Source organism: Ranitomeya imitator, chromosome 1 (genome assembly GCF_032444005.1).
Source record: "Ranitomeya imitator isolate aRanImi1 chromosome 1, aRanImi1.pri, whole genome shotgun sequence".
Taxonomy (NCBI): Eukaryota; Metazoa; Chordata; class Amphibia; order Anura; family Dendrobatidae; genus Ranitomeya; species Ranitomeya imitator.
Window position 1 is genome coordinate 483255819 of NC_091282.1, and position 22080 is coordinate 483277898.

Below are 22080 nucleotides of genomic sequence, written 5' to 3' on the forward strand. Positions count from 1 at the left end.
AAAAGTGGTATCATTAAAAACATCAACTTGGCATGCAAAAAATAAGCCCTCACCTGACCCCAGATCCCGAAAAATGGAGACGCTACGGGTATCGGGAAAATGGCGCAATTTTGTTTTTTTTTGTTTTTTAGCAAAGTTGTAATTTTTTTTTTCACCACTTAGATAGAAAATAACCTAGAGATGTTAGGTGTCTATGAACTCGTAATGACCTGGAGAATCACAATGGCAGGTCAGTTTTAGCATTTAGTGAACCTAGCAAAAAAGCCAAACAAAAAATGAGTTTGAGATTGCACTTTTTTTGCAATTCCACCACAACTTGGAATTTTTTTCCCATTTTCTAGTACAAGACATGGTAAAACCAATGATGTCGTTCAAAAGTACAACTCGTCCCGCAAAAAATAAGCCCTCACATGGCCATATTGACGGAAAAATAAAAAAAAGTTATGGCTCTGGGAAGGAGGGGAGCGAAAAAGGAAAACGCAAATATGAAAAAGGGCTGCGTCTTGAAGGGGTTAAAAAGTGCATCTTACTTTACACAATGAATGTCCCTATTGTCTGACAAGTAAAGAGACTGCAAATCCCTCAAGACCCAATATCCGTCTACATCACCCTCTGTAACCAAACTACTGCGCCTCATTTCTGAAAAGCCAGGAGAGAAGAGCAGAGGCAGGTAATGTGGGAAACCCCTGTTGAGAAGGAGACTGTTACATACAGTGGCTACGGAAAGTATTCAGGCCCATTTACATTTTCACTCTGCTTCATTGCAGCCATTTGGTAAATTCAAAAAAGTTTCTTTTTTTCTCATTAATGTACACTCTGCCCCCCCCATTTTGTCTGAAAAAACAAATGTAGAAATTTTTGCAAATTTAATAGAAAAGAAAAAATGAAATATCAGATAGTCATAAGTATTCAGACCCTTTGCTCAGACACTCATGTTTAACCCCTTTACCCCCAAGGGTGGTTTGCACGTTAATGACCAGGCCAATTTTTACAATTCTGACCACTGTCCCTTTATGAGGTTATAACTCCGAAACGCTTCAACGGATCCTGGTGATTCTGACACTGTTTTCTCGTGACATATTGTACTTCATGATAGTGGTAAAATTTCTTTGATAGTACCTGCGTTTATTTGTGAAAAAAACGGAAATTTGGCGAAAATTTTGAAAATTTTGCAATTTTCAAACTTTGAATTTTTATGCAATTAAATCACAGAGATATGTCACACAAAATACTTAATAAGTAACATTTCCCACATGTCTCCTTTACATCAGCATAATTTTGGAACCAATTTTTTTTTTTGTTAGGGAGTTATAAGGGTTAAAAGTTGACCAGCAATTTCTCATTTTTACAACACCATTTTTTTTTAGGGACCACGTCTCATTTGAAGTCATTTTGAGGGGTCTATATGATAGAAAATGCCCAAGTGTGACACCATTCTAAAAACTGCACCCCTCAAGGTGCTCAAAACCACATTCAAGAAGTTTATTAACCCTTCAGGTGTTTAATAGGAATTTTTGGAATGTTTAAATAAAAATGAACATTTAACTTTTTTACACAAAAAATTTACTTCAGCTCCAATTTGTTTTATTTTACCAAGGGTAACAGGAGAAATTGGACCCAAAAAGTTGTTGTCCAATTTGTCCTGAGTACGCTGATACCCCATATGTGGCAGTAAACCACTGTTTGGGCGCATGGGAGAGCTCGGAAGGGAAGGAGCGCAGTTTGACTTTTCAATGCAAAATTGACAGAAATTGAGATGGGACGCCATGTTGCGTTTGGAGAGCCACTGATGTGCCTAAACATTGAAACCCCCCACAAGTGACACCATTTTGGAAAGTAGACCCCCTAAGGAACTTATCTAGAGGTGTGGTGAGCACTTTGACCCACCAAGTGCTTCACAGAAGTTTATAATGCAGAACCGTAAAAATAAAAAATCATATTTTTTCACAAAAATTATATTTTTGCCCCCAATTTTTTATTTTTCCAAGGGTAAGAGAAGAAATTGGACCTCAAAAGTTGTTGTCCAATTTGTCCCGAGTACGCTGATACCCCATATGTGGCAGTAAACCACTGTTTGGGCGCATGGGAGAGCTCGGAAGGGAAGGAGCGCCGTTTGACTTTTCAATGCAAAATTGACAGGAATTGAGATGGGACGCCATGTTGCGTTTGGAGAGCCACTGATGTGCCTAAACATTGAAACCCCCCACAAGTGACACCATTTTGGAAAGTAGACCCCCTAAGGAACTTATCTGGATGTGTGGTGAGCACTTTGACCCACCAAGGGCTTCACAGAAGTTTATAATGCAGAGCCATAAAAATAAAACAAAATTTTTTTCCCACAAAAATTATTTTTTAGCCCCCAGTTTTGTATTTTCCCTAGGGTAACAGGAGAAATTGGACCCCAAAAGTTGTTGTCCAATTTGTCCTGAGTACGCTGATACCCCATATGTGGGGGGGAACCACCGTTTGGGCGCATGGGAGGGTTCGGAAGGGAAGGAGCGCCATTTGGAATGCAGACTTAGATGGAATGGTCTGCAGGCGTCACATTGCGTTTGCAGAGCCCCTAATGTACCTAAACAGTAGAAACCCCCCACAAGTGACCCAATATTGGAAACTAGACCCCTCAATGAACTTATCTAGATGTGTTGTGAGAACTTTGAACCCCCAAGTGTTTCACTACAGTTTATAACGCAGAGCCGTGAAAATAAAAAATCTTTTTGTTTTCCCACAAAAATTATTTTTTAGCCCCCAGTTTTGTATTTTCCCAAGGGTAACAGGAGAAATTGGTCCACAAAAGTTGTTGTCCAATTTGTCCTGAGTACGCTGATACCCCATATGTTGGGGTAAACCCCTGTTTGGGCACACAGGAGAGCTCGGAAGGGAAGGAGCACTGTTTTACTTTTTCAACGCAGAATTGGCTGGAATTGAGATCGGACGCCATGTCGTGTTTGGAGAGCCCCTGATGTGCCGAAACAGTGGAAACCCCCCAATTATAACTGAAACCCTAATCTAAACACACCCCTAACCCTAATTCCAACGGTAACCCTAACCACACCTCTAACCCTGACACACCACTAACCCTAATCCCAACCCTATTCCCAACTGTAAATGTAATCTAAACCCTAACCCTAACTTTAGCCCCAACCCTAACTGTAGCCCCAACCCTAACCCTAGCCCTAACCCTAGCCCTAACCCTAACCCTAGCCCTAACCCTAGCCCTAACCCTAACCCTAGCCCTAACCCTAGCCCTAACCCTAGCCCTAGCCCTAGCCCTAACCCTAGCCCTAGCCCTAACCCTAGCCCTAACCCTAGCCCTAGCCCTAACCCTAACCCTAGCCCTAACCCTAGCCCTAACCCTAACCCTAACCCTAGCCCTAATGGGAAAATGGAAATAAATACATTTTTTTTTATTTTTCCCTAACTAAGGGGGTGATGAAGGGGGGTTTGATTTACTTTTATAGCGGGTTTTTTAGCGGATTTTTATGATTGGCAGCCGTCACACACTGAAAGACCCTTTTTATTGCAAAAAATATTTTTTGCAATACCACATTTTGAGAGCTATAATTTTTCCATATTTTGGTCCACAGAGTCATGTGAGGTCTTGTTTTTTGCGGGACGAGTTGACGTTTTTATTGAAAACATTTTTGGGCACGTGACATTTTTTTATCGCTTTTTATTCCGATTTTTGTGAGGAAGAATGACCAAAAGCCAGCTATTCATGAATTTCTATTGGGGGAGGCGTTTATACCGTTCCGCGTTTGGTAAAATTGATGAAGCAGTTTTATTCTTCGGGTCAGTACGATTACAGCGATACCTCATTTATATCATTTTTTTATGGTTTGGTGCTTTTATACGATAAAAACTATTTTACAGAAAAAATAATTATTTTTGCATCGCTTTATTCTCAGGACTATAACTTTTTTATTTTTTTGCTGATGATGCTGTATGGCGGCTCTTTTTTTGCGGGACAATATGACGCTTTCAGCGGTACCATGGTTATTTATATCTGTCCTTTTGATCGCGTGTTATTCCACTTTTTGTTCGGCGGTATGATAATAAAGCGTTGTTTTTTGCCTCGTTTTTTTTTTTTTTTTTCTTACGGTGTTTACTGAAGGGGTTAACTAGTGGGACAGTTTTATAGGTCGGGTCGTTACGGACGCGGCGATACTAAATATGTGTACTTTTATTGGTTTTTTTTTTTTATTTAGATGAAGAAATGTATTTATGGGAATAATATTTTTTTTTTTTTTTTCATTATTTTGGAATATTTTTTTTTATTTTTTTTACACATTTGGAAATTTTTTTTTTTACTTTTTTACTTTGTCCCGGGGGGGACATCACAGATCAGTGATCTGACAGTTTGCACAGCACTCTGTCAGATCACTGATCTGACATGCAGCGCTGCAGCCTTCACAGTGCCTGCTCTGAGCAGGCTCTGTGAAGCCACCTCCCTCCCTGCAGGACCCGGATCCGCGGCCATCTTGGATCCGGGGCTCGAGCAGGGAGGGAGGTGAGGAGACCCTCGCAGCAACGCGATCACATCGCGTTGCTGCGGGGGGCTCAGGGAAGCCCGCAGGGAGCCCCCTCCCTGCGCGGTGCTTCCCTGCACCGCCGGCACATCGCGATCATCTTTGATCGCGGTGTGCCAGGGGTTAATGTGCCGGGGGCGGTCCGTGACCGCTCCTGGCACATAGTGCCGGATGTCAGCTGCGATAAGCAGCTGACATCCGGCCGCGATCGGCGGCGCTCCCCCCGTGAGCGCTGCCGATCGCTATGACGTACTATCCCGTCCAGGGTCAGATAAGCCCAGGGCACCTCGACGGGATAGTACGTCTAAGGTCACAGAGGGGTTAAGTCACATGTTGTCCATTTCCTTGTGATCCTCCTTGAGATGGCTCTACTTCTTCATTGGAGTCCAGCTGTGTTTAATTAACCTGATAGGACTTTATTTGGAAAGGAACACACCTGTCTATATAAGACCTCACAGCTCACAGTGCATGTCAGACCATCATGCTATGGGAGTTGTTTCTCAGCTGCAAGGACAGGATGACTGGTTGTCATTAACACCTTCACGACCTTGCCCTTTTCCGTTTTTGAGTTTTCGTTTTTCGCTCCCCTCCTTCCCAGAGCCATAACCTTTTTATTTTTCCGTCAATTTGGCCATGTGAGGGCTTATTTTTTGCAGGACAAGTTGCACTTTTCAACTACATCATTGGTTTTAGCATGTCGTGTACTAGAAAACGGGAAAAAAATTCCAAGTTCGGTGAAATTGCAAAAAAAGTACAATCCCACAGTTGTTTTTTTGCTTGGCTTTTTTGCTAAGTTCACTAAATGCTAAAACTGACCTGACACTATGATTCTCCAGGTCAGTACGAGTTCATGTCATGGACACCTAACATGACTAGGTTCTCTTTTATCTAAGTGGTGAAAAAAAATTCAAAACTTTGCTAAAAAAAAATAAAAATAAAAAAAAAAAATTGTGCAATTTTCCGTTACCCGTAGCGTCTCCATTTTTCATGAAATGGGGTCAGGTAAGGGCTTATTTTTTTGTATGCCGAGCTGGCGTTTTTAATGATATTATTTTGGTGCAGATACATTCTTTTGATCACCCGTTATTACATTTTAATGCAATGTCACGGTGACCAAAAAACCGTCATTCTGGCGTTTCAAATTTTTTCTTGCTACGCCGTTTAGCGATCAGGTTAATGCTTTTTTTTATTGATAGATCAGGCGATTCTGAACGTGGCGATACCAAATATGTGTAGGTTTGATTTTTTTTTTTTTTGAATGGGGCGAAAGAGGGGTGATTTAAACTTTTATAATTTTTTTATTTTTTTCATATTTTTTAAAACTTTTTTTTAACTTTTGCCATGCTTCAATAGCCTCCGTGGGATGCTAGGAGCTGGCACAGCACGATCGGCTCTGCTACATAGCAGCAATCATCAGATCAACCACAGGGGGGCGTTCACAGCAGGCCAGCATCAGTAACCATAGAGGTCTCAAGGACCTCTATGGTTACCATCCTGACGCATTGCCGACCCCCGATCATGTGACGGGGTCGGCGATGCGATTATTTCCGGCCGTGTGGCTGGAAGCACCTATTAAATGCCGCTGTCAGCGTTTGACAGCGGCATTTAACTGGTTAATAGCGGCGGGTGAATCGCAATTTCACCGGCCGCTATTGCGGGCACATGTCTGCTGTTCAAAACAGCTGACATGTCCCGGCTTTGAGGTGGGCTCAGCGCCGGAGCCCACATCAAAGCAGGGGACCCGACCTCCACAGTAATAGTACGGCGCATGTCGGGAAGGGGTTAAAGGAAACACAAATGCGGCTAAGTACAGAGATATCTTTGATGAAAACCTCTTCCAGAGTGCTCTGGACCTCAGACTTGGTTGAAGGTTCACCTTCCAACACGACAATGACCCTAAGCACACAGCTAAAATAACAAAGGAGTGGCTTCAGAACAACTCTGTGACCATTCATGACTGGCCCAGCCAGAGCCCTGACCTAAACCCCACTGGGCATCTCTGGAGAGACCTGAAAATGGCTGTCCACCAACGTTCACCATCCAACCTGATGGAACTGGAGAGGATCTGCAAGGATGAATGGCAGAGGATCCCCAAATCCAGGTGTGAAAAACTTGTTGCATCATTCCCAAGAAGACTCATGGCTGTAGTAGCTCAAAAGGTGCTTCTACTCAATACTGAGCAAAGGGTCTGAATACTTATGACCATGTGATATTTCAGTTTTTCTTTAATAAATTTGCAAAAATTACTACATTTCTGTTTTTTTCAGTCAACATGGGGTGCAGAGTGTACATTACTGAGAAAAAAAAATGATTTTTTTTTTGGAATTTACCAAATGGCTGCAATGAAACAAAGAGTGAAAAATTTAAAGGGGTCTGAATGCTTTCCGTACCCACTGTACTTGTGATAGTGCCCCCTGCTGTACTTTCAGTGCCCTGTCCCAACGTCCACCTAATCTCTCCAGCCCTAGTGGTAAGCTATTCTAGTCACCAATCCATATCAGCTAACATGCACACCACCAGGAATCACTCCTCTGCCTGAGGGTTCTGACCTGGCCATGTGTGACCACCACCAGCACTGGCACACCAGGTGGACGTCCTGGGCAAAGAACTTAAAAGGAGACCAACGGGCGCCATGACATGTTTTTGCAGCAATAGCAAGACATGTTCTCATTCATTGACAGCAATCGGAGACCTTAAAAACAATTAGGAATCGCAACGCAAGGATTGCAGAGTTGCAGAAATTGACTATATATTATTATTCGTATGCTTACCTTGCAAGAAGTACGCAGTCCACATTTTTAATTTTTCCAAGAACCAAGGCATCTGATGGCTACACAAGAAGAAAACCGTATTACAGTTTAGAGAAGCTCCTAAGTGATATCCTACATAATGGAAACAGAAAAATACCTAAGAAATTGCTGCAAATGGCACTTATACACTTAAAGGGGCTTGCCGGGACTCCGTAGTGGTCAGACACAGAACGTCCCCACATAACAGTTGGCTGTACATATACTGGCCAATCCCATGGCTGCCATTCACTTCATCGGGAGCTGATCAGGAGTGCCTGATAACAGCTCTGTGCTGCTCCGGTTCCGCACACCAGGCATATCCAGCTGCTGCAGGACCTGATCATTGGGAAAGTGGGTGTCTGATCCCAATAATCTGATATACTACAGTAGAGAAGTCCAAAAATGAGCAGCCGTTGTGGCAGTGGTGCACGTGGAAAGAGACCATGTAAATTGGGAAAGGTGCCGGGACCTTTCCGAATTTACATTCTCCTAACAATAGCTCATCAATACCAAAGTCCTGAAAACTCCTTTATTATAAAACTATTATAACACTATACATTTGGGAAAGGTAAATTCTGTATTGCAGCAGTGGCCCCAAGCAGTGAAACACTGCAACATTTTCCCTATAAAAACCTACTCTCATCCTCGTAAATGGATCTTTGCCACTGAAAATATGTTCTTCAGCTGAATAGGGTTCTCTCCTCTGCAGGCCCTTGTCAGCGGAGAACGACACTGACAGAACGCTACAACATATCTTCCACGAGATAAAATCCAAGACTTATAAAGCATATTCACATTACGTGGTGTCAATCCAGTAGGCCAATATTTAGGACGTGAAGGCCTTGGTCCCAACGTGGTTACGGTAACTGGTGTCTGCCCGCTGCCAAGCACTAGGGTGCACCGTAAAAATAGAGCGCTCATCCTATCAAGATCTAATAGGAAATTTGCTAAATCTGAACCTAGAAAAATAGAGGAGTGGGAAATATTCGTAAATGCACATACTTTGCCAAATGGCGTTTCAACATACTTCTCGGTTCTTCCTTCCAAAATATCGGGGTCATCCAGTCCAGATCCACCGATAATTCCAACCTATTGAAGAAGTAATAGGTTAGTAATTCCAAGACTTTTACATAAACCAATCAATAAAATGACAAAGCAAAAACAACATACCCCTTTCCAGATACTGTATAGCGAGAATGGATGGCACCCCCATGCCTACAGCAGGCAAGGCCATCACAAGTTGTGCCAAAACATGGCCTGCACCAAACGATGATGCATTTTAGGCACATTTCAGGCTTACTTCGATGTTCCTGAAACTTATGAGGGTACATGCTCATGGAACATGTCTACTATGGCCCCTTCAGTGGTGGTCCTGCAGTGGTATTTATTACTGCAGATATCATTGAGAAGATGGATCGGGGGAAAATTCGCACTCACATCGGCAGCGTACATTGACAACAGCTCCTGTCAATAAGCAATGCAGACATTTTTCCCCAAAGGGGCGTTTGGATCTTCTGGAGCACACCGTTCCTCTACCTCCTGACTTCCTGGGGGCAGCGTGCTCCTGAAGACTGGCAGCTCAGACCATTTACATGGCGACAGCCTTGCCTCTGTGGCATGTGAGAGACACAAGGGGATTGAAGCTTGGTAAATCCAGCTTGGAGCCTGTCTGTGCCATACCCCTAACCTAGGTAACTGGCCAGACTAGGACAGCAGGGTGACCAGTGACAGACAAGGAACACTGCCCTATAAAACTAAATATCCCTCTGATCTGAAGGATTTTTATTAAGAGGTAAATTGCAAAGGTGTTCCTTTTCACAAGCACGCTGCAATTTCCCCAATTAAAAACTTGACACTGCCCCTTTAAAATTACACGCACTGTAAAACATACATTTTCCTCAAGCAAATACACAGGGGAAAGTCACTGCATTATCAACGTCGGCATGTAACCTGAGAGAAAAATGGTCATAAAATACACTGAATGCATAAGTTATGTGCACCACATTGTAGTGTACAGTATTAGTGCCGATGTTGTGCTTCCAGTTTCCTTAATGGCTGCTTTTGTGACCCCTATGATACGGAATGGTTTCTAGGGGGAAAAAATAACATTTTCTAAGGTCAGAACGCTACAGCATTTAATCTAAAGAATGACTCCTTTATATATTCTCCCCACTGTAGTACCCATTTAATAGAGCTGGTAATGGTAGGATTACCCCATTATTATAACTACCCCACTGTAATAATAGGAATACCCCTTTAACATACCTAACCAACTGTAGCGGCAGAAATGCTCCCTTTAAAGGGGTTGTCCAAAACCTAACTATTTAATATGAGGAGTTTACCTAAAAAACTAGGTAGTGGATGCTTTCCTGAAACGGAAAGTACTTGCAAGCAGCATAATACAAAGAATAGCAGGTTTACCCAGAATCCTTTGCAGTAGGCGGAGCTATGCAAATCATCTCTTTCCACCCCTGTCTAATCCACAGCGCTTGGAACCGCCAAGCGTGCAATGCTGCAATGCTGCGGATTAGTATGTACCTAAAAAACTAAGCACGTTTCTAATGTACTTCAATTTAAAAAAATCCCCACCCTTCCAATGCTTTTTTTTTTTCTACTTCCGAAAGATTCCCAATAGTCTCCCAGCATGCAGCAGGGATTTTCAAGCGAGACATCAGGGGACGGCCACTGTCCCTAACCTACAATGGATCATTATTGGAACAACTGAGCAATAGCCACCTTCTGAAAGGGTTATTCCGATGATGATCATTTCAGGGTGGGGACAGATAGACTGTTTGCTATACTGAGCATGTGTGGGCTGTCGGTTCAGTGTGCCGTCTCTGCTCTCCACTGCTGCTTTCAGTGCACTCTCTCACCAGCTCTAAAAAGAATTTACCAGCTGGCCAAAGCGCATTCTCCTGCCGGCCCGGCACTCCTCTTCTCAGTGGGTGAGGGAGTGCACTGTCAGTGCACAATAATAATAGTACAGCAGCAAGCAGAGGCAGCACACGGAGCACGCATCTGGACTGACAACCCGGGCATGCTCAGTATGGCAGAGAGTAGAACAGCTCCTGAAAGGGTCCTCCCTGATGGCAATCTGGATCAGATTGGGGACAGCAGCTCAAGCTCCCAAATGACATCTCCTATGAAAATCCCTAGCACATGCCAGGAGGGAAACGCAATCGGAAGTTAAAAAAAATAAAAATTACCACGGATAACAGAGAAAGAAGGATAGGGATTTTTTTCATTTAATTATATTAGAATATTGTTTAGGTTCTTTTATTATATTAATAAATCAAGGATCATACTAGATTGTTAAGATTTCAGACAACTCAGTCTCTTCCACTGTAGTGGCTGGAATAGCTCAATTATTTACTATTAATTATTACAATGCTAACCACAAAGAGCGCAGATTGCACCCTGATGGCATCTGTGTGCTGTCCGTGATTTTCATGAATCCATAGACTTGTATGGACAATTTTGATCCTTGACTTGGATTAAAAATGGACACATGGTCCACAAAACAACACAGACATGTGAACAGCCCCATAGGATATGTACCCATTACAGCCTGAGAATATCATGGATAGAACACGTACATGAACACAAGTCTGAATGAGGCCTTAATATACCTACCCCATTATAGTGGTTAGAATACCCCTATAAGCCCTTACCAATGCCAGATATAAGTGCATGGAGCAGGCTCAGGAACAGAACCAACGCTATACCTAGCAATGCTGGCTGTACTACACAGCCGACTGACTGTAAGCTGCGAACAGAGATGCTGCCAATCACTGGTAGCAGCATCTAAATGGCTTGCTTACCGCACGCACACCAGTTCCTATAGGCTACTTGGGAAAAGATTGAGGAGGGCCCATGGATTGCCAAACATGACAGTACAATGGTACTATAGGACAATTGCAGGTTTAAGACCCTCTAGTGACAGGATATAAAATGTAATCATTGACGCTTTGTTCCTCTATTTCCAGCGTTTACCATACAGGGTGTGTGTGTGTGTTTATGTGTGTGTTTATGTGTGTGTGTTTATGTGTGCGTGTGTTTATGTGTGCGTGTGTTTATGTGTGCGTGTGTTTATGTGTGCGTGTGTTTATGTGTGCCTGTGTTTATGTGTGCCTGTGTTTATGTGTGCCTGTGTTTATGTGTGCCTGTGTGTGTGTGTCCCTCTTTGATGTGATGTAGACTCTGGGGCAGAGTCCGCAACTTTTCCAGCACATGACAGCTGACTCACAGCTCAATCACAAACCCCGCGCATCGGCGCCCCTGTGACATGATCGCCGGCGTTCATAGCACATGATTTTTGATACACAGGGCTGAAGCCCTACTATGTGTAGCACAGGTGATCAGAAGATCGCAGCTTCAAGTCTCCTAAGGGGACTATTGAAGCAAATAAAAAGTGTAAAAAAAAATATTTGTAAAAATATAAAAAGTTCAAATAACCCCCCTTTTGCCCCATTCAAAATACTAAATAAAAAAAAAATAAAAATCAAAAAACGGTAATTGGACTTACCGGTGATTGTATTTCCAGAAATCCATCCTGACAGCACCATGGAGGACGTCCTTCTTATCCATAGTGAGACAGGAAACCACAAGAATTTAAAAGGACCCTCCCACTACCACCCTTTAGTGTTTTTCCAAATTAACACATCTGGATGGATGCAAGAAGAGAATTTTATTTAAAACAATAATTTGTCATACAAATGTTACATCACATTAGTATGGAGTGCTTTGCAAGAAAAAAGGGAGGGAACTAATAGTGCTGTCAGGATGGATTCCAGGAAATACAATTACTGATAGGTTAATTACAGTTTTCCAGGTCACCACCTGACAGCACCATGGAGAAGTACCAAAGACTAATGGTCCTAGTGTGGGACTATTGCATGAAGCACCATCCTGCCAAACGCTAATTGTGTCGACACCACATCCAGTTTATAATGCTTAGAAAAAGTACCAAGACTGGACCACGAAGTGGCCCTGCAGATCTGTTGTCATGATTAAGGGAGCTTAGTCTCCAGAAACGCGTTGAGATTCTTACCCATATGGTTCGTGCTGAAGTCTGTATCCTCTATGCTTAAAGTTTGTGAATAAAGAAAACTCTTTTTTACGGATTCAGTGAAGCTGGACATTCTCTTCTTTTTTTGGACTTTATACGCCTGGACACAGCGGGTCCGTGCTCCTGAAGTTTGGCTTATGCATCACGGGTGAGCTGGCTTATATTTCTTCTCTTCTGGACTCCAATGGCGCTGGAAGTATCTTTCTTGCATGTGTCCACCCCATCCTTGCTGACTCGCATCCGTGGTGACGACACACGGAGACTGCACCCACGAGACACCTGTTTGGAGATTTCTGGGAATGGTCCACCAGTATAGGGATCTTTTGACTCTAAGAGACAGCTCCATCTCCCAGTCCAGTGAGCTGTGCTTTCTTTCCCAAGATGCTAGGACCGCCTGCTGTAGATCTCGAAAATTAAATTTGCTCCAGTTCACACAGGGAATGCAGGATGTCACCAACCCCAGGTTCTTCATCGCATCTCTGATGGAGACCCGACTTCTTGAAAATTAACGAATCATTTCTTTTATGCTGGCTTGATTCTCTGGTAGGAAAGACATCCTTAACACCGTGTCTAACATGATTCCCAAAAATTTTATTCTTGGTTTGGGAGCTAGGTCTGACTTTACCCAGTTTATGATCCAACCCAACTTCTGCAGTGTGGAGAACAATGACTGACAGTCGATTCTGAGTTGTTCTACAGAATCTGCTACTACTAAGAAATCATCTAGGTAAGGGATTACAGTGATGATCCATTTTCTCAGGTAGGCTACTACCTCTACCATTAGTTTCGTAAAAACTCTGGGGGCTGATGGTAGGCCGAAGGGAAGGCAGCAAAACTGATAGTGGTAGATTCTGCCTTCCATTTCTAAGGCAAACCTTAGGTATTTTTGATGGCCTGCGTGGATCGGTACATGGTAATATGCACTCTTTAGGTCCAAAGTGCACATAACCACGCCCTTGCTCAGGATGGGTACCGTGGATCGTATGGACTCCATCTTGAACCTCTTGTACCTTATCCACCTGTTTAAGTGTCTGAGGTTTACCATTGTTCTGGATTTCCCTGAGTTTTTTTTTTTTTTTTTTAACGAGAAGAGACTCGAGTAATGACCTCTGCCTTCTTCTTGAAAGGGTACTGGAATTATTGCTGCTATTTTTAAGAGGTCCTGAATATCTGATCACATAGGTGAGGTTGAGACAAGCCTGGGCTTTGTTACAAGAAATTTCTTTGGAGGCAGATCACCGAATTCTATCCTGTATCCCTGAGAGATAGAATCCATGGACTTCTGGAAATATTTTGCCAACCCTCCAAGAACCCCATCAGATGCCCCCTGCTCTGATAGCATCATTTACTTCTAGGGGCGGATCCTGAACCCGAGAAGATGGAATCTCTATTCCCACCCCCTACGGGATAGCTCCACTTTCTCGATTTTCCTTTTCCCCTATAGTGTTTTTTAACTGAAAAGGAACCTATGAAAGGGCTGACATTTCCTGCGCTTTCAGGAAACCCTTTCTTCTCATCTGAAGCTTTCTCTAAAATGTCGTCCAGGACGGGTCCGAACACCTTTCCGCCCGAAAAGGTATAGAGCAAAGCTTGTTTTTGGACTGCCTGTCCCCCGACCAACTCTTTAGCCAGATGGCTCTTCGAGCTGCATTGGACAGTGATTGATTTCTGGCAGCAAATCTGACTGATTCAGCAGAAGCGTCTGCTAGGAAATTAGTTGCTAGCTTTAATAAGGGAAGGGATTTTAGGATAGCTTCCCTAGGAGATTTGGCTGTCAGGTGCTCCTCTAAATCATCTACCCATAAATGCATAGAATGCGCTACCGATGTTGCTGCTATGTTAGCATGTATTATTGCTGCTGAACTCTGGCCGGTCCTTTTTAGGAGTCCATCAGCCTTTCGGTCCATCGGTTCCTTCAGATTAGAGGAATTCTCAAAAGGAGTAGCCATTCTTTTGGACACTTTTGCTATCGGGATATCAATTTTAGGGATATCTTCTCAGATCCTGACCTGTTCAGAATCAAATGGTAGCCAGAGTCTAAAGTCCCTGGGAATCGCCAGTCTCTTATCTGCCTCTTCCCATTCCTCTAAGATGACAGCACGTATATGGGAGTTGACTGGAAAGACGCTTGAAGTCTGCGAACGTAGCACCCCAAACATTTCATCCTGTATGGAGAGAAATGCCGGGGGCTCCTCTATCTGCATAGTGTGTCTCACAGAACAGGAGTTCATCCGTATCTGCAGAGGAAAATAAATATTTCTTTCCCTTCTCTGGAGGATACATGCTTGACCCTTCTTCCTCTATATCAGACTTGGAAAAAACCTCTTATGAAGAAAAGTCAGATTCTCTTGGCCTCTTACGGGACCCCTGGGGTTCGGATTGTGCAGGCTGAGGGCATACTAGTCCTGATATTGAGGCCTGCACCTCCTGCCTTATAATAGACCTCATGTTGGACATAAGCACAGCCTGTTCATCCCCAACGACTCATGGTGCATGCATCACAGAGGGGTTTCTGCCAGGTCTCTGGTAGCCTTGAAGTGCAAATGGGGCACTTCCTATTTTTCACCGACCTCTTGCCATCTTTTTTAGTTGCTGCAGCGTTGGAAGCTCCCTGGAATACATAAAGATATGTGCCCTATGGTAACTGGGCTAGGCTGGGCTCCTATGGTGACCTCTTACTGGGTACTCAGATGCCCCTGGCTCTCAGAGCCAACCTCCGTTCTTGCAGTCTCATCCATACTGACTGCTGGAGTAGAAAGGACTGCTCTAGGAATCTGATCGCCCCCCACCCCGTTACCTTAATATATGCGGCGTGGTCTTCGGTCTGTTCGCGCTGCCGATCCTGCCCCGGATGTATTCCCTCGAGAAAAAAATCCTGCCTCTCTGTCTGCCGCCAGCAACAGTGTTGCTTCCTAAGTGGACAGTTTGATTTACAGTATATACTCGAGTATAAGCAGAGATTGTCAGCCCATTTTTTTTTTTTTAGGCTTGAAGTGCCCCTCGACTTATACTCGAGTTATTGTCCCAGGGGGTCGGCGGGGGAGACATGGCTGTCACATACTCACCTGCTCCTGGCGCGGTCCCTGCTTCTCCGATGGTCTCTGGCAACTCTTCCTGTGTTCAGCGGTCACGTGGTACCGCTCATTAAAGTAATGAATATGGACACGACTCCACTCCCATAGGGATGGAGCTCATATTCATTACTTTAACCCCTTTACCTCAAAAGGTGGTTTGCACGTTATGGACCGGGCCAATTTTTACAATTCTGACCACTGTCCCTTTATGAGGTTATAACTCTAGAACGCTTCAACGGATCCTGGTGATTCTGACAATGTTTTCTCGTGACATATTGTACTTCATGATAGTGGTAAAATTTCTTTGATATTACCTGCTTTTATTTGTGAAAAAAACGGAAATTTGGCGAATATTTCGCAATTTTCCAACTTTGAATTTTTATGCAATTAAATCACAGAGATATGTCACACAAAATACTTAATAAGTAACATTTCCCACATGTCTACTTTACATCATTTTGGAACCAAATTTTTTTTTTGTTAGGGAGTTATAAGGGTTAAAAGTTGACCAGCAATTTCTCATTTTTACAACACCATTTACTTTTAGGGACCACATCTCATTTGAAGTCATTTTGAGGGGTCTATATGATAGAAAATAACCAAGTGTGACACCATTCTAAAAACTGCACCCCTCAAGGTGCTCAAAACCACATTCAAGAAGTTTATTAACCCTTCTGGTGCTTCACAGGAATTTTTGGAATGTTTAAATATAAATGAACATTTAACTTTTTTTTAACACAAAATTTACTTCAGCTCCAATTTGTTTTATTTTACCAAGGGTAACAGGAGAAAATGGACCCCAAACGTTGTTGTACAATTTGTCCTGAGTACGCCGATACCCCACATGTGGGGGTAAACCACTGTTTGGGCGCATGACAGAGCTCGGAAGCGAAGGAGCGCCATTTGACATTTCAATGCAAAATTGACTGGAATTGAGATGGGACGCCATGTTGCGTTTGGAGAGCCACTGATGTGCCTAAACATTAAAACCCCCCACAAGTGACACCATTTTGGAAAGTAGACCCCCTAAGGAACTTATCTAGATGTGTGGTGAGAACTTTGACCCACCAAGGGCTTCACTACAGTTTATAACGCAGAGCCGCGCAAATAAAAAATATTTTTTTTTCCACAAAAATTAATTTTTAGCCCCCAGTTTTGTATTTTTCCAAGGGTAACAGGAGAAATTGGACCCTAAATATTGTTGTCCAATTTGTCCTGAGTACGCTGATACCCGATATGTGGGGGGGGAACCACCGTTTGAGCGCATGGCAGAGCTCGGAAGGGAAGGAGCATAATTTGGAATGCAGACTTAGATGGATTGGTCTGCAGGCGTCACATTGCGTTTGCAGAGCCCCTAATGTACCTAAACAGTAGAAACCCCCCACAATTGACCCCATATTGGAAACTAGACCCCACAAGGAACTTATCTAGATATGTTGTGAGAACTTTGAACCCCCAAGTGTTTCACTACAGTTTATAACGCAGAGCCGTGAAAATAAAAAAATCCTTTTTTTTCCCCACAAAAATTATTTTTTAGCCCCCAGTTTTGTATTTTCCCAAGGGTAATAGGACAAATTGGACCCCAAAAGTTGTTGTCCAATTTGTCCTGAGTACGCTGATACCCCATATGTTGGGGTAAACACCTGTTTGGGCACACTGGAGAGCTCGGAAGGGAAGGAGCACTGTTTTACTTTTTCAACGCAGAATTGGCTGGAATTGAGATCGGACGCCATGTTGCGTTTGGAGAGCCCCTGATGTGCCTAGACAGTGGAAACCCCCCCCCCAATTATAACTGAAACCCTAATCCAAACACACCCCTAACCCTAATCCCAACGGTAACCCTAACCACACCTCTAACCCAGACACACCCCTAACCCTAATCCCAAACGTAAATGTAATCCAAACCCTAACCCTAACTTTAGCCCCAACCCTAACTGTAGCCTTAACCCTAGCCCCAACCCTAATGGGAAATAAATACATTATTTTTTAATTTTTCCCTAACTAAGGGGGTGATGAAGGGGGGTTTGATTTACTTTTATAGCGGGTTTTTTAGCAGATTTTTATGATTGGCAGCTGTCACACACTAAAAGACGCTTTTTATTGCAAAAAATATTTTTTGCGTTACCACATTTTGAGAGCTATAATTTTTCCATATTTTGGTCCAGAGAGTCATGTGAGGTCTTGTTTTTTGCGGGGCGAGTTGACGTTTCTATTGGTAACATTTTAGGGCACATGACATTTTTTTTGATCGCTTTTTATTCCGATTTTTGTGAGGCAGAATGACCAAAAACCAGCTATTCATGAATTTCTTTTGGGGGAGGCGTTTATACCGTTCCGCGTTTGGTAAAATTGATAAAGCAGTTTTATTCTTCGGGTCAGTACGATTACAGCGACACCTCATTTATATCATTTTTTTGTTTTGGCGCTTTTATACGATAAAAACTATTTTATAGAAAAAAATATTTTTGCATCGCTTTATTCTGAGGACTATAACTTTTTTATTTTTTTGCTGATGATGCTGTATAGCAGCTCGTTTTTTGTGGGACAAGATGACGCTTTCAGCGGTACCATGGTTATTTATATCTGTCTTTTTGATCGAGTGTTATTCCACTTTTTGTTCGGCGGTATGATAATAAAGCGTTTTTTGCCTCTTTTTTTTTTACGGTGTTCACTGAAGGGGTTAACTAGTGGGACAGTTTTATAGGTTGGGTCATTACAGACGCGGCGATACTAAATATGTGTACTTTTGTTGTTTCGTTTTTTTAATTTAGATAAATACATTTCTTTATGAGAATTTCTTTTTTTTTTTTTTTTTTACACGTGTGAAAACATTTTTTTTAAACTTTTTTACTTTGTCCCGGGGGGGAAAGACATCACAGATCGGTGATCTGACCGTTTGCACAGCACTCTGTCAGATCACCGATCTGACTTACAGCGCTGCAGGCTTACCAAGCGCCTGCTCTGAGCAGGCACTTGGTAAGCCACCTCCCTCCCTGCAGGACCCTGATGCCGCGGCCATCTTGGATCCGGGCCTGGAGCAGGGAGGGAGGTAAGGAGACCCTCGCAGGGAGCCCCCTCCATGCAAGATGCTTCCCTGTACCGCCGGCACACCGCGATCATGTTTGATCGCGGTGTGCCGGGGGTTAATGTGCTGGGGGCGGTCTGTGACCGCTCCTGGCACATAGCGCCGGATGTCAGCTGTGATAGGCAGCCGACACTCGGCCGTGCTCCCCCCGTGAGCTCGGCCGATCGCGCTGGACGTATTATTCTGTCCTTGGGAAGTAGGGCCCACCCCACATGGACGGAATAGTACGTCGAGTGGCAGAAAGGGGTTAATGAGGGGTACCAGTGACCACTGAACACCGGAACAAGCTGCCGCACCGAGACCATCTATCAGTGAGAAGCTGCCAGGGACTGCGCAAGGAGCAGGTGAGTATAATGGGGAGAGTGAGCATCGCAATATTCACCCGTCCCACCGCCGGGCGCCGCTCCGTCTTTTGCGTCCTCTGGTTGTGACGGTCAGGTCAGAGGGCGCGATGACATGGTTAGTGTGCTAGCCACCCTCTGCCTGAACAGTCACTGCAGAGAGACGGAAGATGGAGAGGCGCGCAGCAGTGGGCCGGAGACAGGTGAATATCGCAAGTGCCGGGGGACTGAGCGACGAGAAGTGAGTATGTCTTTTTTTTTTTTTTTTTTTAAATTGCAGCAACAGCATATGGGGCATATTACTCTATAGAGCATCCTATGGGGCCATAAATCAACCTTTATGCAGCATTATATGGGGTGTATTTTGTATGGAGCATTTAATAGGGCCCATCATGAACTGTATGGAGCATTATATGGGGCTCCTAATTCAATATGGATATTAAAAAAACACAACCTACTGATGTCAATTAATTTTTACTTTTATTGGTATCTTTTTATTTTTGATATTTACCAGTAGCTGCTGCATTTCCTACCCTAGGCTTATACTCGAGTCATTAAGTTTTCCCAGTTTTTTGTGGCAAAATTAGGGGTCTCGGCTTATACTCGGGTCGGCTTATACTCGGGTCGGCTTATACTCGAGTATATCCGGTACTTGGAGTTATATTCTGTTTAAGTGTTCCCTTTATTTTTTTGAGCAGTGTAACTTGAATCTGACAAAAGTAATAATAAATAAAAGATCTATGAAAATGAACAAATAAAAGTCAGACATTGCTTTTCAACCATGCTTCCACAGAATTTAAAAAAATAAAATAAAACTCATGAAATAGACCTGGACAGAAACGATGGTATCCTTAACTTAATATTTTGTTGCACAACCTTTTAAGGCAATCAAACGATTCCTGTAACTGTCAGTGAGACTTCTGCACCTCTCGACAGGTATTTTGGCCCACTCCTCAAGAGCAAACTGCTCCAGTTGTCTTGTGTTTGAAGGTTGCTTTTTCCAGATGGCATGTTTCAGCTCTTTCCAAAGATGCTCAATAGGATTTAGGTCAAGGCTCATAGAAGGCCACTTCAGAATAGTCCAATATTTCCCTCTTAGCCATTCTTGGGTGTATTTAGCTCTGTGTTTTGGGTCATTATCATGTTGCAAGACCCATGACCTGCCACTGAGACCAAGCTTTCTGACACTGGGCAGCACATTTCTCTCTAGAATCCCTTGATAGTCTTGAGATTTCATTGCACCCTGCAAAGATTCTCGGCACCCTGTGCCAGATGCATCAAAGCAGCCCCAGAATATAACAGCGATTCCTCCATGTTTCACAGTAGGGATGGTGTTCTTTTCTTGATATGCTTCATTTTTCCATCTATGAACATAGCGCTGATGTGCCTTGCAAAAAAGTTCCATTTTTGTCTCATATGTCCATAGGACATTCTCCCAGAAGCTTTGTGGCTTGTCAACATGTAGTTTGTCAAATTCCAGTCTGGCTTTTTATGATTTATTTTCAACAATGGTGTCCTCCTTGGTCGTCTCCCATGAGGTCCACTTTCGCTCATATAACGACTGATGGTGCGATCTGGCACTGCTGTTCCTTGAGCTTGAAGTTCACCTTTAATCTGTTTAGATGCTTATCCATCTCTTTGATTTGTCAACAGTTTTCCTCCTGTGGCCACAGCCAGGGAGGTTGGCTACAGTCCCATGGATCTTACATTTCTGAATAATATGTGCAAATGTAGTCACAGGAACATCAAGCTGCTTGAAGACGGTCTTATAACTTGTACCTTTAACATGTTTGTCTATAATTTTCTTTCTAATCTCCTGAGACAACTCTTTCCTTCGCTTCCTCTGGTCCATGTTGAGTGTTATACACACCATGTCACCAAACAGCACAGTGAGTATCTGTAGTCCTATATACAGGCCCACTCACTGATTCCAAGATTGTAGACACCTGTGATGCTAGTTAGTGGACACACCTTGATTTACATGTCCCTTTTGTCACATTATTTTCAGGGGTACCATCATTTCTGTCCAGGCCTATTCATGAGTTTTAGTTTTAATTCTGTGGAAGCATGGTTGAAAACTAATGTCTGACTTTCATTTGTTCATTTTCATAGATCTTTTATTTATTATTACTTTTGTCAGATTCAAGTTATTTCTGTGACCATTGTGGGTTTTTCTGTCATTAAACGAGGGGTACCAACAATTTTGATTCCCATGCCTGCTACTATTTTTGTGGCTGTGTAGTTTACAGACACTGTGTGCTATTGCCTTGAACTGTCTGTGTTTATTGTACCAGTTACTGTTATGTGATTAATAATTTTTTTTTTGTTGTTTTACATTACATTCTGGATTTTGTACTCAAAGTCTCTTTTAGGCCATGTTCACACTATGCGGTTTTTACTGTGGAACCGCGGCGATTTTGCCGCTGCGGGTCCGCAGCTGTTTTCCATGCAGGGTACAGTACAATGTTACCCTATGGAAAACAGAAACCGCAGTGCACATGATGCGGAAAAACCCGAAAAAAAACGCGCAGAATTGCTGCGGAAAAAAAGAAGGACCATGTCACTTCTTTGTGCAGAATCGCAGCGATTCTGCACACATAGAAATGCATTGATCCGCTTACTTCCCGCATGGGGCTGTGCCCACCATGCGGGAAGTAAGCGGATAATGTGCGGGTTATACCCGGGGTGGAGGAGAGGAGACTCTCCTCCAGGCCCCGGGAACCATATTTGTATTAAAAAAAAAAAGAATTAAAAATAAAAAATCATGATATACTCACCTCTGAAGTCTCAGCGCTGCACGCGGCCGTCCGGTCTCAGGTTTGCTATGCGACCAGGACCTTCGGTGACGTCGCGGTCACATGACCGTGACGTCACCGAAGGTCCTGGTCGCACAGCATCTTTGCAACCGGACCGCCGCCTGCAGCGCCCAGGAGATCGGGATGTCAGAGGGTGAGTATACCATGATTTTATTATTTTTAACATTACTATTGATGCTGCATATTGCTGCATATGCAGCATCAATAGTAGGGGTAAATCCCGCAGCGGAACCCGCAGCGGAACCCGCAGGACAAACCACGATAAATCTGCAGGGATAACCGCAGCGGGTTTGCCCTGCAGATTTATCAAATCCGCTGCGGGAGAACCCGCAGGATAAAAAGGAACCTGTGAATGTGGCCTTAGGGCACATACTTACG

At 43.4% G+C, this 22080-nt stretch overlaps 1 protein-coding gene across 5 annotated transcripts in view; it reads right to left on the reverse strand.

The window, feature by feature from the left end:
* MTAP (methylthioadenosine phosphorylase) overlaps window positions 1–22080 on the reverse strand; it is a 79565-nt gene that overhangs the window by 54555 nt on the left and 2930 nt on the right. For 2 of the 5 annotated variants that reach the window (XM_069765528.1, XM_069765519.1), the window contains exons 2-3: window positions 8321–8407; window positions 7301–7359 (exon numbers count right to left, since the gene is read on the reverse strand). In XM_069765528.1, the coding sequence (XP_069621629.1) occupies window positions 7301–7359; window positions 8321–8407 (146 nt within the window). The remainder of the gene's footprint in view (window positions 1–7300; window positions 7360–8320; window positions 8408–22080) is intronic. The other 3 variants (XM_069765544.1, XM_069765536.1, XM_069765552.1) reach the window with 2 other exon arrangements.